The sequence below is a fragment of the Marmota monax genome, unplaced genomic scaffold (assembly GCF_021218885.2).
Source record: "Marmota monax isolate L192 unplaced genomic scaffold, Marmota_monax_Labrador192_F-V1.1 WCK01_AAM20220418_F8-fsc00073, whole genome shotgun sequence".
NCBI classification, from domain to species: domain Eukaryota; kingdom Metazoa; phylum Chordata; class Mammalia; order Rodentia; family Sciuridae; genus Marmota; species Marmota monax.
Window position 1 is genome coordinate 3128273 of NW_026692846.1, and position 16789 is coordinate 3145061.

The 16789-nt window shown below is 44.6% G+C and overlaps 1 protein-coding gene across 6 annotated transcripts in view; it reads left to right on the forward strand.

The window, feature by feature from the left end:
- Ptk2 (protein tyrosine kinase 2) overlaps positions 1–16789 on the forward strand; it is a 229663-nt gene that overhangs the window by 44679 nt on the left and 168195 nt on the right. The window contains exon 1 of one of the 6 annotated variants that reach the window (XM_058580847.1): positions 14963–15320. The exons of 2 other annotated variants lie outside the window; for them this stretch is intronic. In XM_058580847.1, coding sequence (XP_058436830.1) covers positions 15221–15320 — 100 coding nt within the window. In that variant the 5' untranslated portion in view covers positions 14963–15220. Of the gene's footprint in view, positions 1–14962; positions 15321–16789 lie in introns of those variants that run through there. 3 more of the 6 variants (XM_058580859.1, XM_058580862.1, XM_046448971.2) reach the window with 3 other exon arrangements.

Consider the following 16789-nt stretch of genomic DNA (forward strand, 5'->3'; position numbering starts at 1 on the left):
GAGTTTACTTGAGGGCTCACAGTTTCAGAGGTCTCAATCCACAGAAGGCCTGCTCCATTTCTTGGGGCTTGAAGTGAAGCTGGACATCATGGCGGGAGAGGGTGGCAGAGGAGAGTTGCTCACATCATAGTGATTAAGAAGCAGAGAGAGAGACTCCAGCTCCAGATACAAAATATGTACCCCCTAGCCACATCCTCAATTAACCACCTACTCCAGCCACACCCCACCTGCCTCCAGCCACCACTTAGTTAATCCCAACAGGGATTAATTAACTGATTGATTTATGACAATCATTTATCCTCTGAAACTTCTTGCATTGTCTCATGTGTGAGCTTTTGAGGGGCACCTCATATCCAAACCATAACAAATTCTATAATCCGCAAGGATTTCTTCCAAAAAAAGAAGCTGTTTATTAAGAAAAAAAATGGACAAAGGAGATATGACCAATTCAGGGAAACCCAGACCAGCAGAAAGGAGCATGAAATTACGTGAAATGACACGGACAGGCCTCAGCAACACTCATGCCGTGTGATGCTAACCAGGGGTGGGAGGAAAGTCACCTCTTTGGGGAGATGTAAGGAAGGCTCTGCAAGGCTCTACACCTGACGGGCACTAGGGCCAGGCATTTGTCAGTGCAGGGAGTGTGCCTGCAAGGTGTGGCTACCAGGGAAAAGACGATTGCAAATAGGCACCAACTTTGGTAACAATGTGTCCACCCAAGTTCAGGGTGAAGTGATCCACCACCTTCAGTTTGCTTTAACACAGTGTTAAAAGAAAGGTGTGTGGTGGGCAAAGGGACGGATGGGTGGGTGTGCACTTTTGACAAAGCAGGGAAGCGTGGGTGAGACCTGGGCAGTGCATGTGTGGAGAATAATAAATTCTTGTAACTTTGCTGTGTGTCTAAAAATTACCACAAATACAGAAATCAAACAGATTAAGCTAGACAAGAAGGGAAGAAAACAGGCAGGAGGGAAGGCCTTCCTAGGGAAAGGCAGCAGCAGTTCCTCTTGGACATGGGTATTGAAGCTGGACAGAATCCTTTATAAGACTGTTTGAAGACATTGAAATATACAAGGCAGGCAGGACCTGAGGCTTCTTGCACGCTCCTGCCCAGCCAGGCATGTCACTCAGCCCTGGCTCCAGGTAGCAGGACTATAGCAGGGCACCATAAGGTTAGCTGATGGTTTTCAGAACAAAGCCACTGCTGTTTTAAGGGAATGTGTGGAAACAAAAAGGGCAGCAAAAGGCCAAGTTCCAAACCTAATCCGAACTGCCCAAGTCCCTGGGAGACTGAATCTGTGCATAGCTCAGGAGACTCGAGACACCAAGAATGGGACCCGCAGAGAAAAGTGTGACCACTGCACATCAGTGGCTCCCATGAAGTCTGCTCTCTGCTGCTCTGACTTGGCACTGTCTGTGACAGGCTTTGGTGGTAGGAGATGTCAGAGAAATTTGGGAGAAGGCTGCTTGTGGAAATAGGGGAGCCCAAGATAAACCCCAGAATCAATAAATCTACCCAAACCACTGATCATCAAAGCCCAAAGGAGGGGTACTGGAACCTCCCAGGGAGCCATGGTAAAGCAAGCACCCAGTAGAAGCCAGTGAAGCTGGTCAGAGCCACCTCAGAAGAGCAGAACAAGATTCTGCATCCTGAGTCCAGGGCACGTGTGGGTGCACAAGCACATTCACCTTTACATGAAGGTGGCCTACAAGCACTGACACCCCCAGTGTCCAGATCTTGTCCTCCAAGTTCTGTTTCCCACCAAAAGACACAGGGCCACTTGGAGAATTACACATCTCAGCATGGGACAGAGAGATGACAAGAAATGCCCAGAGCCTCTACAGTGCCAAAGAGGAGGAAGATGCTTGGGAAATACTAGGGACATGTCAGAGGACCCAGGAGATGATCTGAGGGGACGTCCTTATGTCAAATCAGAAAGAAAAAAAAATGGCAGCAACAGATGACAAGCCACTGGATAACATAAGGATCCATGAGGATGTCATTACTCCTAATGTGATAAGGAGTAGACTAACAGGTGAAGGAGGGGAACCTCTCTTGCACAGAAGAACAGGGCTGGAGTGTGTGGAGGGGTAGCAATGGAAAGTCACCGTTCACAGCCACCTGGCAGTAGCTGTTTGGGGCGAGACCCTTTGTTGTAGGGACAAACGAGGCAAGGCACCAAAGATAGCAGGAAACAGTTTTATTTGGCTGCAACCAGGATCAGAGGGCACAGCTTTTGCTGTAATCAATCAATCCCCTGAACCCCGAGTTCAGGGAGTTCCAGAGTTTTATACCCAGCATGTAAGGGGAGGGGTTCAGAAGTCCACAGTCGGCAGAAGTTCACATAAAAGCAGCTTTTTCTTTCACTGTTTTGGGCAAGTTAACTCTTCAAGGACAACACCTGAGAAGGGGAGAGCTTCTTCTCCCCTTCTTTCCTCCCCCGCCAGCTGTTACCATGGAACCCAGTTGGTAACTTATCTTAAAAATGTAGACATCTCTGTGAAGCCCAGCTTAAGGCCAGAGGCCTTGTTTGCACATTGCTACAAATTACTATACAGGATTCATGTTTGTGAAAAACTAGTAAGGGGGTGTCCAGCACCTGGAGTGCTGACATCTTCCCGGCCAGTAGCCAGGTAAAACAGGGCAACATGAAAATAGGAAGTTTATCTACACTGAACTCTTTTGCAGAGACTCTTTTGCTGACAGTCCTAAAATCAGCCATGGTGAAGATTTCTGGAGAAGCCTAGTTAAGACTTTTCAGTGGAGAAAGGGGTGCCACTTCACCTTGGTGGGGTCCACTTCTCCTGGCAGCCTTGATTCCTTTCAGTGGGAGTTGGTGTTTGGCGACTCACCTGGATACTGGGGTGGTTCATGCTGGGGTGTTGCTGTTTCTGGGTCTTTTTAGAATACAGAGGCAGGAAGTATATATTTTTAAGAGAAAAATAAAACAGTTTATTCTGATACTTCCAATTCAAATATAAGATCATATATTTTTACTTCCTGCTTTTACTTGTATATTTTATTTTTCTTAAAATCTTGGTTCTTAACATACACACTCATGAAGTTGCTTTATCTTTTATAGATATAAAACTGTGTAGTTTCAGAATAACAGTGTTATTACTGCTAGCCACTAGACCTCTAAATAAATACCTTCAAACAAGTTTTGTTTGCTTCACCTTGGTTTTTTCTATATGATAATGAAAGACATCTTAAGGTTTCATTACAGTTTCTTCCCTGCAGGGTGGTGCTGCACTGTGGGACATGCACTTCAGTTCCTGTGTTTCAGAGTTGGTGCAGAGTCTCATTTGAGTGAGGTCACCCTTTTGCTGGGCACATCGGCCTCACTGTTTCTTTTGACTGTGGGCGAGCATGGGAACTTCACACCCAGATACGGGATATCCATTTGTACACCTGCTTTGCAGTGCTTACTAAGATTAAGCACAAGGTGTGACCTAGTAATTTTGTTCCCAGGTCCACATGTAACAGAAATGTGTGCACGTATGCAAGGAGACACGCCATGAAGACCAGCAAATGCCACATGACCAGTTTGTTGACAATTACTCTCTCTGCCCTGCAGAGTGGTGGTTAAATACCCACCAGCACGGCTCACATCTGTGCATCCCTCTCTCTGCATACACACTGATGTATTCAGGATATCTAGAGCAGTGATTGCATGCAGTAGGTGCCCACTAAGTAATTCTTAGCTGAATGAGGAGAAAAATAGTTCTTTTAGGATAGTTTTTGGATGGTTGGGAATGTTGCTTATTGGTATGACTTAAGTTTATGAATTCTATTAGTCAAGGAATTTGGGTTTGCAGTTGCCAGAAACTCACCTTGGACTAGGTAGAATCTAAAAAGAATGTCACTTTATGCCACGTGGACTTCTAGGTTTGGGTCCCAGATGCTAATGTGTTCTCTTCCACTTTCTCCTTGTACCTCCTGTTACCTCCTCTCCCTCCCTCACCCTGTCTTGGAGAGGACTCTTTGGTTCCTCTTCCTCTTCATTTTCTGAGGTCTGGGGACTGACGCACTCTGGTAGGTTGGATGCTGGGTGTGGAGTCATGCAGGAGCAGCACAGCGTCCTGTCCTCTGTTAGGCGGACAGAAGTGTTGGACAGGAATTCCTATGTAGGCTCCCACAGAACTGTCCAGTTTTACAGGAGAGTTTTTACTCTTAGAAAAGTAAAATTACTTGAATGTAAGATGTGCCCTTCTACAGATGGTGCTCAGGAGAGAGGCCAGTTTGTTGACGATCACATTGCAAGCTGAGAAACTGCACTGGGATGAAGTAGTTAACTCTAGAAAACAGGTTTTCAGCTGCACAGTAACTTGTTTTAAGTGTCGGCCACATTTAGCAGTGTGACTTTGTGTCTTCTTATAAATTTTAATTTTCCCGGGGTGCTGGGGAGGGAACCAGGGCCTGGATCTTGCTAGGCAAGTGCTCCACCACTGAGCCACAGCCCAGTCTGGATTTAGTGCTTTAACACTGAAATATAATTCACATATGACACATGTCATCTGTTTAAAGTGTACATTCACCTCTGTCAGTTATGGAACCTTCCCATCACCCAGAAGGAAGCGCTATACCCATCGATGAAGGACAGCCAACCTTTGTCACTCCTGGCCTCTATACAAAGGAACCTCTGATCTGCTCTCTGTCTCAATACAGGTTTGAGTATCTGGACTTTTCCCATAAAGGAAGCATACAGTGTGTGGTCTTCTGCAGCTGACATGATGTACTGCACATGAACCACAGCATGTGTGGTACTTCATTTTTTATTGCTGGGTAGTATTTGTCGATTAATGTCCTATAGTTGCTTGTAGGCTGTAGTCTGCCAAAGCTGCACCTGCCTGTCCTATGGCAACAGTTTCCTGTGGACGTGAAGCCCAGATTCTCAGCCTCCTTCTTGTTCCTGGAGTTGGCAAGTAAATATGAAGATAGAAGTAGCTGCAGAAGAGTCATCTGCAGAAGGTCTAGCTCTCTCTGCCCCGTCAGTCTGCTGCCCTGTTGTCACTTCTGCATATCAGTCACTCTCTTCATTTTTCTGGAGGAACTCAGTTCTGCTGCAGCTGTTTATCTGTCTTGCATTTGGAAATCTCAAATCTGTTTTTGTATTGCAGTTATTAGCACAGTTCCGGGTTAAAAGTGGGAGGATGGAGGGCTTGCAACACCGCCCCCCCCGCCCCGCCAGTGGTCCTGCCCTGACGATGTGCGGCATGGCGGGTGAGCCAGAGTTACTGCTCTTCATAGTCATGGCCCTTGGGCAGGATATGAGAGGATAAATGTGAAAATTTTGCTTTGTCACAGGAAATTAAGATATGCATAATTGAGTATCAATTTTGCTAAACAATTTTTACAACTTGTCAGCTCACACATTTATGAATTTAGGAGTTCACCGGTCCTTTGTAAAACTGTTTTAATTGTTTCAGTTCTAGTAGATAAGACTTTAGCAATTTTAGTTACTGAAGTCTGGTCCTTGAAAAAAGAAACGTTAAAGGTTCCATTGTGAGAACAATAAAGATATTTAACACTGAATGATTATGTTTCATGCACTGGACAGAAATGTCTCGAGTTTCACAAACTCCCTGGATGACACACCTTTGATGTGGGTTTCCTCTGGCCCAGGAGGCCCTGGGGAGAGGAATGTGGAGTGGACAGGGCTGGGCAGGGAGAGGTGCTTGTGTTGGACACAGAATCTGAGGAGTCACCAAAAGTGCTTAATCAGAAAATAATAGTTTAATGTAGTATTTTTAAAAATAGAAAACAAGTGAAAATGATTCATGATGAAAAAGATACCAACATTTTAAATAAAGGTAGAAACAGTATTACTCATTTTTTCTTCTGCCTATGCTCTGGCGCACAGCCCTGTTCCTGATTCTCCCTTTACTGCAATTACTGTGGGCTTAATTTGCTTTTATGTGTCTGGCTTCAAGGTAAAAATAGACAATTGATAGTTTTTCCTTTTTATTATATAAACAATTAAAGTTTTGGTTCCTCTTAACTACTCCTTGACATGCATGCAAGATTTTGGGATTTTTTTGTTTATTTTTATTTTTTTAAAGTTATTTTTTTAAACATTTCCTGATTTCTCTTTCTTTTTTTTTGACCCATGTATTATTTACAGAAGTATGGTTTTATTCCTAAAGATTGGGCCCTCAGTGTTCCTTTTACGAGTTGTGTTTTGTGTTCATTTATTATTTTGAACAGAAACTATAACCACATGGCACAAAGTTAAACGGGCGTGCCCTGACTCGTAAACTTGCCCTTAATCTGTTCTCTTTAGATTCTCTCCAGATGGATTTACAGCCTTTGGCTGCCCATGTGCCCTCTCAGAGGTGTTTCCTGCATGTGCATGAAAGTATAGTTTTCTTTTGCTTTGCACCAACACATCACATGCAACACACTCTTCAATACCTCTTTTTTAGTCACTTAAAAATTTAACTTAAGAAGCCTTGTATTTTAGGACAGGTGCTACCTTGATATTTTGTTTTGCTTTTTTCATTAATGAGCATTTTCCATAGGCAATGAAAACATTTTAGAAAATACCTTTTTAATGCTTGTGGAATCACATGCTTTGATATTCTTAGTTTTGTTTATTCATTCCTTTCCTGGTGAACATGTATGCTGCTTCCAGTTTGACAGCATTACAAATAAACCTATGAAACATTGATGCCCCCTGACTGTGCTCAGCTTGAAGGTGATTTGTTGGAGATGTCTTGACCAGTTTGCCTGGAGCTAGGACCAGAGATGCTCTGATTTATGAGTTTGTTTTCTGGTGGGTCAGGACTCTGTCCTGATGGTTTTGGGTCCCTAGTTACCTGGCTTCTGGCTCAAGCACAGTAGATGCAAACAGCCCTGCAGGAGCATTCCTACAGCCCTTTGTGTGGGCAGCTGTTTCATTCTCTTATCAGCTGTGGAAGGTAGGTACAGGTTTTAACTTAGTTGAGGAGAAAACCAAGTCACAGACTTACAGGAAGGCTGCCAAGTCCACACCTCCAGTGTGTAGCTGGGTCAGAGATCCAGGTTATGGACACATCTTTTTATATGCAAAGTAGTGGAAGGATGAAATGATTCTTCTTTGGCATTGCATGACTTTCTTAGTTACACAAATTCTGATTGTATCACAAGCTCCTTTTAAAAAAATTTTTATTTGTAGATGGACATAATACCATTATTTATTTATTTATTTGTATGTGGTGCTGAGGATCGAACCCAGTGCTTCACACATGCTAGGCAAGCACTCTACCACTGAGCTAGATAGAGCCCCAGCCCAAGCTCCCTATCTTTCTAAGCCTGTTTCCTCGTTCTTGGAAATGGTGGTATGGGTAATTGCCTCAGTTTATTGGGGACTAAATAATTACTTTTTTGTATTATTTCTGCAGCCCTGGGCATCAGGCACAGCTCATGTATGCTAGGATCTCCTCCATGTCCATTCGCTCCATTTGGCACCAGAGACCCTTCCTTCTTGCAGCTCACCACTCTGTCCCCCTCCCTACCTTTCTTGTCTTCCTCCTCTTCTGATGGTGGTGCTGCTGCTTCCGGACTGAACCCAGGGGTGCTCTGCCACTGAGCCGCATTCCCAGCCCTCTCCCCCAACATACAATGTTTTAAACTTTTTATTTTGAGACAGGTCCTCACTTAGTTGCTAAGGCTGGCCTTGGACTTGCCTCCTGCCTCAACCTCCTGAGTTGCTAGGCTCACAGGTGTGGCTGCCACACAGGGAAGGATTAAATGTCTGTACTCACACACAGGGCCTTTGTTGCAGTGCTGGACAGGCCCCGAGGGCTGTACCAATGAGGGCTGTTATCTTTTCCCTGCCTCTGCTCTTTGTCTGGTTCCTGACCCTTCACCTAGGAAAGTGGCATTACATCATATTTGTAGGCTTCTTGTAAAATACATAAAATTTACTCTTATAAAATGATTTAAACATTTTTTGAAGTTTTTAAAATTTGATTAAAAATAAGCACAAAAAAACGCACACCTGAACTATACCAGGTTTTAAGTATTTGGCTAACTAATATTAAGTGCCTTACGTTTCTGCAAACAAATTTCCAGAGTCTTTTCATTTAGAATGTGTGAAGTTCTCATCCACTGAACAGATACTTTTGTTCCCCCTCACTCCAGCCCTCGTAACCTCTCTTGCTGCTCTCCCAGTGAATTTGACTCTCAGGTACCTCTTGTATGGGAAGCCATAGGCATCTGTCCTTTGTGATGATTTATTTCCCTTGGCAGCCTGTCCCCGACATTTGCCATGTACCTGTGCCAGGTTGCCTTTTTTTCCAAGGCTGAGAGCTATTCTGCTGTATGTGTGTGCTGCGTTGTGTGTGCATCTGCTAATGGACACTCGGTCACTTCCCTGTTTGGCTTTTGTGAATGTGAGTGCACAAACACTTCTTCAGAGCCCAATTTCTGTTCATGTGGGTGTATTTCCAGGAGTGGGATTGCTCAGTCAGACGTGGCTGAGGGTTAGTTTTCAAGGAGCCTCCACACTGTTCTCTGTGACAGTTGTGTCATCTTCCTTTCCCCAGCAACAGTGCCCAGAGATTCTAATGTCTTCACATTCTTGTCAGCACCTCCGACATTTTTTAAAACAGTAGCCATCATAACGGATGTGGGATTAGTTTTAATAATAAATTTTTGTTTTTTGTACTAAGGATTGAACCCAGTGGTGCTTTTACCACAGAGCCATGTCATCTATGTGTTATATTGATGTGAGGTCTTACTAAGTTGCTTAGGGCCTCACTAAATTTCAGAGGCTGGTTTTTGGTACTGGGGATTGAACTCAGGGGCACTCGATCACTGAGCCACATCCCCAGCCCTGTTTTGTATTTTATTTAGAGACTAGGTCTCGCTGAGTTGCTTAGCGCCTCACTTTTGCTGAGGCAGGCTGTGTGTGTGTGTGTGTGTGTGTGTGTGTGTGTGTGTGAGAGAGAGAGAGAGAGAGAGAGAGAGAGAGAGAGAGAGAGAGAGATATGCTGGGGAATGAACCCAGGGCCTTGGGCATGTAGGGCAAGCACTTTGCCAATTGAGCTATATCCCCAACCTGGCTTTGAACTGGCTTTGAACTTGTGATCCTCCTGCTTCAGCCTCCTGAATCCCTGGGATTACACAGTGGTGTGTGCCGCTGTGCCTGGCTTAATGATAAAAATTTTAGATAGAATTAGACAAGTGGCTCCATATATTTCTTGGTAAGGTGGAATAATTCTGCCAGCATGACAAAACCAAAAACAGAATGGAGAATGACAGGGAAGGCCAGTCATTGTACATCTGCTGGAGGAAGAAAAGCTGCTTTTCTGTGCCTGGGGTAGGGCGTGGACCCTTGCTGCGTGGTGCTGAGGTTTCTTGAAAACAGAGCATGGAGTCAGAAGGTAGCAAGACTCTGCCTCTTCAGCTGTTAACAGGGACCTTTAAAGAGGGTAGTGTTGAGGTTTTCATTTTACAGCTGAGGAGCAGCAGGCATGGAAGGACTGCACTCAGCACACGGGGTGCTTGGTGTTGTGTCTGCGACCACCGAGCTCCTCCAGCCTTTGTGTCTTCATTCCCTAACATGGAACAGCACAGTTGCAATGAGGTGAGCAAACTGTAGACCACAGGGTAGGAAAGCTCAGCTGACGTGTGAACGTGACATTCCTAGCACACTTCCAGCCCTGATGACTCTTGATTCCTGAGTTATGACCTGGGGTGAGCAAGTTGTGATGTTAGGTATGCTACCTGATTCCTCAGAGTTGCCTGCATTGTTGGAGGTGTTGAGAAAAGCCCAGACTCTGCTGTGTGACCATGTAGCCTTGGGGTACCTTGCTTGGGTTTCTGCTTCCCAGGATTTGTAAATAAAACTGGATGTGCCAGTGTTTTGAAAGTGCCTGGTGAAGGTTGGGCATTGCCCAGGGCAGGGCCGTTCTGCTTTCATTTCCTCAGTGCCCCCTTTGTGCTGTCATGGCTGGCACATGGTCAGTGCTTAGTAAGCCTCAGTATTTTCATTGTCCTATTTCACAGATACAGAAACCAAGATTCAGGCCAGCCAAGTGATTCTTTGACCCACAGGTAGAACTAGGGTTCCTTTGTTTCTTCCAGGCACAAATCCAGGGCCTTCTCCTGAGGTCCTCATGTGACAGAAGGGAGGTACAGCAGTTGCCAGGAACCTCTGCCAGCAAGTGACCAGCCTCTGGGAGCTGGGTTGTATTTTGAGACTTGTCTGTTTTGAGAAGGCGATTATCCTTATTATGACTAATGTTTCATTAAACTTTATCAAGCTATGGTTTTTGTTGATAGGCTAAAATTTTCCTAAAAATCGTTTGTTTTTTATGGTGGAAAAAGGCATAATGGCAGAAATGATAATTAGTGATCTCAATGGAAGTAAGTAAACTTGGTTTAGATACTGAGCATTGGGAAGTCAGTGTATGTTGTAATTATCAGTTGCTAATTGGAGAGGCCATGTCATGAGGTGTTGAAGTCATTTAAATCTGTGACTGGGCTGGGGCTCAAGCGGTAGCGCACTCGCCTGGCATGCGTGCGGCCTGGGTTCGATCCTCAGCACCACATACAAACAAAGATGTTGTGTCTGCCGAAAACTAAAAAATAAATATTTAAAAAAAAAAAAATCTGTGACTCCTGGTGGCTGTGGGCCTGGGAGGCTGTGGATCTGGGAGAGTGGAGGAGTGGAGCCAGTCTCTCCCCTGCCCCCTGCTGGCTGACCTAAAAGTACTCATCTGTACCTGGCCTTTCCAAGAAGTACTGCTTGGCACAGCCATATGGAGATAGTTTTTATGCATTGCTTTTGGAGGCATTTTATAAGCAGCTCTTTTCTTATTTGTTCTTGCCTAGGATCTTCTTAGGCAGCTTGAACAAAGTCGTCCACGGTGTGGGGAGGTTTGGCGTAGCGCTCACAGCCTCCCCCAGCCTCAGGATCTTGTCTCATTTCACCCTGTTTCCATTCTTGCTCTACTGAGATTTTAGTGGGAGTACCCAAGCCTAACAGTTGTAGGATTGACTGATCATTTTGCAATACGAGGGATGGAGTCCAGGGGTGCTCTGTCACTGAGCCACATCCCCATCCCTTTTAATTAAAAAAAATTTTTTTAAACAGAGTCTTGCTAAGTTGTTGAGGCTGACCTCAGCTTGCAATCCTCTTTCCTTAGCTTCCTGAGTAGCTGGGATTATAAATGTGTGTCATGCTGATTTTTTTTTTTTTTTAAACATAGAATGAGCAGAGGCATTGCATGTGATTTTCCTATACTTTGTGTTGATTTCCCTTTTCCAGTCTCACATTCTTAACAAACTAGGGTCTTCCCTATGCTGCACTTACTTGCTTCTCACAGTGTATTTCAAGCCTGTCCTGTGCTGGTCCTGTAATGGAAGAGTGTTCAGGATGGTGGCAGGCCACACTGGCACTGACATGCAGCACATCTGCAGTCTTAGTATGACCTCCGGCCTGGGAGAGCAAGCATCCCCTCTGCCATCTTCTCTAGCTGGAGGTGACAGGTGCCGGCAGTGAAGCCTGCACTTCTCTCTGATCATCCACAGTGTGCAAGAACAGACAAAACCCCTCCTGTGGCAGAGCTGGCAGAGTAGTTGGGATGGGGGGCATTTGGTGTCCTGGTGCATCACCTGAGGAGGAAAGGGGGAAGGGAAGTGCCTGGGCGATGAGGTTCTAGATGGTGTGGGCAGCATAGGCTCCCTCCAGGAGCAGCGGCTTGGCAGGGGAGAGAAAGGGTGCACACCAGGAGTACTGGGCTCCAGAACATCCATGGAGAGGGTGCCCTGAGGTGGGCAGGGAGGTCAGTGTGGAGGTGGGAGCGGAGGAAAGAGGAGTCCCCAGGAGATGAGACACAGTTGAGGGTGTGGATCGGAACCCAGGCACCTGTTCTGGGAACTGTGGGGACCTGTCAGTGAGTTGAGTGGAGGAGTGACATGGCACCACTCCGGTTTTGAAGGAGCAGTGCAGAGTTGGTGGAGAGAGGAAGGAGGGAGAGCAGGTGAGACCTCAGTTGTGATCAAGCAGCCGCCGGCTGGGATGCAGCTGTAGATGGGGCAAGGACTACCTGAGTGCTGGCTGTGTTCTGAGGGCCAGGATGCAGGGTTTTGCTGGTGGATTATGTTGGAGTAAGAGACAGAACACAAGACTGACTAAGGTTTTGGGCCCCAGAAAATAGCAATATCTTTTTTGTGAATTTTAATGAAGCTTTCACTTGTTAAGTTCAACTAACCAGAGTTGCTTTTAACTGCTAATACTGAGAGTTTGATTTGAACATCACAGGACTTTTTAATGAATAGTGGCCTTTGAATTAGTATATAGAATTTCTTAAACAAGAAAGTAGAGTACTGACCAGTTTTTTTTCACTCATGTTACCTTTAACTGTAGGCTGTTTCTGTTCTTTTCAAGCTGTCACTGGATTAGGAATTTAAAAGCATAATTGGATTTTAATATTTAGCAAGAGGAGAATTAGAGTAATTAAATTTCCAAGCTGGCTAATACTTAGTTAGATTTCAGCCTCATTTTCCTCTTCTGTCAAAACGAGGAAGCACTTACTACTTTGGGATGTGTTATGGATTAAAAGCAGTTACTTTCTGCATGACGAGAGGGCACAGGTTACTCTCTGTTGCTGACACCATGCTCTCTTGCTGCTGCTCTCCCCAGCTGTCCACTCTCAGGTCTCAGTGGTTCCCATAGCTGCTGCTTCTGAGTGACCAGTCCCTGGGTGTGAGTGATCCCTGGGCATGCCATCACCCACCTTGCTCTCTGGCCTTCCATCTCTTACCTTTCCATGTGATGGCAAACCCAGATCTTGTTGTGAAATGAAATCATAAAAATGGTAAGAAACCTATGCCTGGGGAAGGGTCAGTTCGCCTCCCCTCTTAGCCTTTTTCCAGGAAGCCTAAATAACCACAGGTCCCTACCTTCTGGATTGTAAATAACTGCCCTAAGAAGCGAGTTTGGCTACTCCCTCTTGAAACTTAACAGATGCCTATGAAAAGAGCCCTTTCTTCTTATCTGTTTCTGTGAGCATGCTTAATGTTGAAGACCCTGCACAAGACCTTCAGCTATGTAAATTAGGATTTTTTTTTTTTTTTTTGGTGGTGCTGGGGGCATTATGCATGTGAGGCAAGCACTCTACCAACTAAGCTATATCCTCAGCCTGGCAATTTCTTTTGAAAGAGGAAAAAGCCCCAATGATAGGATGGGTCCAAGATGACACCAAATAACCTATAAATGTTGTGAGAAACTGGATCAGGCTCAGAATTTGGAGTTTTGTTTTCCTCTGGGCCCTCCAGTATATTAAAATAAAGACTGGAGTTCTCCTCTTCTCTGAATGCTGCTTGCTGCTTCTTCACCAGTCTGTTTCTGGAAATATCCACACCCCTGGCTCTTGTACAGTAGGAGATGAAGACGTGCTGTTGCTGGAATAGATCACAAAGCAGTGCGAGGGGTGGCAGAGGAAGCCCCCACTCACTGGTTAGAGTCAGCAGCTGGGCTTAGGCCCTTTTTGTCCACATTCCCTCTCAATTTTGTCCTTGTTCCCACATCATTGCCAGTGCCTTTGCCCAGTGGCCCCCACACCTCCTTGCACCACTCTGTCTTTACTCAGGTGGTTGGTGGGATGGGTCTGTGGTGTAAAGGCCCTGGCTCCCTCTCATGGTTGCTGTTGGTAAGGGGATGCAGAAGTTCTGATCTTCTTGAAGGGATGGCAAATGCCCCAGGGCTTGATGTGTAGAATACAGTCGTGGCTGGTAAAAGGGGCTTGTGTCTTTTTAACTTTTGAGAGCCTAAGTTCACGTCTTCCCAGCCGTGACGTCCCACCACCTTCCCCTTGGTGCCTGCTGGCACTGCGGTGTTCCTAGGGGCTCTTCTGGGTGCTCTGGGTGCCTTTTTCTTGTTTTGCTAGGCTGTTTACTTGTGCTTTTCAGGAGCCACTTTCTTCCCAGGTCATAGTTCACCCTGGGGTGTGATGTGTTTTCTCTGGGGGCTCGGGAAAGCTCACAGGAGACTGAGTGGAGCCTGGAGACAAGGCCTTCATCACGGGTAACTAGAACTGAAGCCGACTGTCCAGGGCGGCTGGGTACAAACAGGCCTCTTGTTCTCTCAGGCTTTGTCTCGTTCTTGCTTTCAGCAGTGGGTGAACTCATAAACAAAGATTTGGCCATTTGCACAGTGAAGTACTTGAGTCACGGTTCGTTTATGAGATTGTGCACCCAACATAATGACCCACATATCAGGAAAGCTAGAATTGAGCTGAGCAGCAGTGTGTCCTTGCACTGATCACTAAGTAGAATGTGTTCACATAGCTCAATGTTTGTCCTGACCTTGACTCTCTTGCCAGTTTGAATTGAAAAAGTAAGTAACTTTGCATCTTAAAAAACAATTGCTGATGCAGACTGTTAGGATATTTTTCTGTCTTGATTCTTCACCATGAATTGTATTAATCACTTATCTTTTACGTTAAAACAACACTCTGTACATCTTAGATGTCTCATTCTTTGTGTTTTCATCTTAGATAGTTTTATAAATCTATGGGCTCACTGTGAAAGTATCAGGAAAAGTATTTTGCCTCAAAGATTTTTGGGTTCCTGTGGGCTTTTTTCGTGCAAATTTGTTTTTAATGTTGATCCGTACTGCCCCCACCACTACAACTCTTATTTCATCAGGATAATTATTTTGACTGCAAGGTCAGAATTAGATTGGTGAAGTGCCAAAAGCATGACTTAGAAAACAAAAATGGTTTAGGACCCTGCTATAGACTTGATCTGGGTCAGACTAGATTTGCAGCTTACTCAATTTTAGAGTCAGCTGTCAGCTTTGTATGCAGAAGTCCCCTGGATGCATTGAGCAGAAGGGCGAGATTAGCATATTCATAAGGCGCTGGCTACTGGCCTTCTTTTTCTCCTCCCTCCTGCCTTCCCCGCCTCTCTCTGAATGAATCTAGGAACACAGACCCACAGGGTCCAGTTACTAGCTGGTTTCCTTCTGTTCAGTAGCTTCCTCTGGCCAGGATGGTCTATGTTTCAGATTGCAAAAGCATGAGAAGATTTAGTAACTGAGAGGCTTCCTTCAAGCTGCTGGAAAATATTACAGAAGGAGCACCTCCCAAATTTTGCTTCAGATTCTGAAGAATGGTTTACGCCACAGGGAGAGCTTAATCTTGCTCTGGATCGAAGTAAATGCTATCGAAGCAGTGAACTGGGACTCTATGCAGACTCCGGGCATATCTTGATAGGATTGGGTGTATGTTGTTGCAACTGGCAGGCCAGGAGGCCCTGAAACCAGCAGGTGCCATCTGTATGGAGAAAAGCGGCTGTAGTCCATTTCCAATGTGTTGGGCTAAAGGTATAAACGACTTAAAAATCTGTTTGGCTTATGTTTTATTTAAATTCATGTTTTTGCACTAAGAAAGGTACATAAGAGTTTTTCAGAATTTATTTTAAATAGGTTTGCTGTTAAACTGGAGGGAAAATGGAAATTGACGCAGTGGGGTTTAACAAGAATCCTGCAAGCCCAGTTAGGTACCTTCCCCTGGTAAGTACAGGGAGGTGCATTTAGTGAGCCAGGCCATCTTTTCACGCTCTGTCCTGTGCCTCTTGAAAGGTTCACTTTTTCTCTTCCACTTAAGACATCCCTATTTGTTCTGTGATATGGAAGTTTTTAAAGAATAAAAAGACCAATTTTAACTTTATAAAAGACATAGGAAAAAGGAATAACATTCTTTTCTTATTTAAATTTCCTTTATCACTATAAAGATTATGTATTTAATTTGAAGGTCTGTATTATTTTAAGATGAGCATATCACCAAGGCCCAGGAACTGTGAATAAACAGTTTTCCACTCTAATGTTGTTAGGGTTTTTATTTGCATAGAAATGTAGATATCAAAGTTGGCATTTTCATTGTAATATTCAAGACAGTATTTGGAAAGCATATTTAAAAGTTAAAAAGGCCATGTAATTAGTACATGCTGAATCCAAGTAAATCTACCTTAAAGTACTAGTGGATATTTATCTAAGCAATGAAGAATTTAATAAGTCTGTTGTAGCTTAAGTATATTTAAGTGTCCTGTTGCTCTCCGAGGAAGGATTTTACTGGCTGTACCTCAGGGCAGGAGGCTGCATTTGTGTAAGCAGAGCTGCAAGCTGACTGGCTTTGGGTTCTAGGTTGAAATTTCCAGTCCATTGGGATGTGGATGTGACAGACCAGACTGCAGTTACAGCATTAAATTTGTGGTGGTTGAGTCGTCTTGGCCATCTGTGAATTCTTTTTTCGGTTCTCTCCCACAAAGCACATAATGTTAGAACTCTTCCAGTGTCTGCACAAGGCGTTTGTCACTTTATTACATGACTGGATACTCAGAAGAGATCTTACCAAGTTAATGGAAACTCAAATTTTATGTGGGCACTGGGGATTGAATGCAGGGGTTTCACCACAGAGCTACATCTTTGGTCCTTTTTATTAATTTTTATTTTGAGATAGAGTCTCACTAAGTTGCTTAGGGTCTCACTAATTTACTGATGCTGGCTTTGAACTTGCACTCTTCCTGCCTCAACCTCTGGAGCTGATGGATTACAGGCTTGTACAACCGTGCCCAATGGAAATTTGTATTTTAAAGGTCATTTGGCATGGGGACTCTTCACAATTGTAGTTTCTTGGCTTTAGAACCATATGCTGAGCATAACCAGTGGTCAGAGGCAAAGAATTCTAAACTTGCTGACAATTTCCATCTTTTTACAGACTTGCTGGGGGCTGGTGGGCATAGTTCACCATTGTATGTTAGCTCTGATAGGGAGTAGTAAGGTTCTTCCATGTT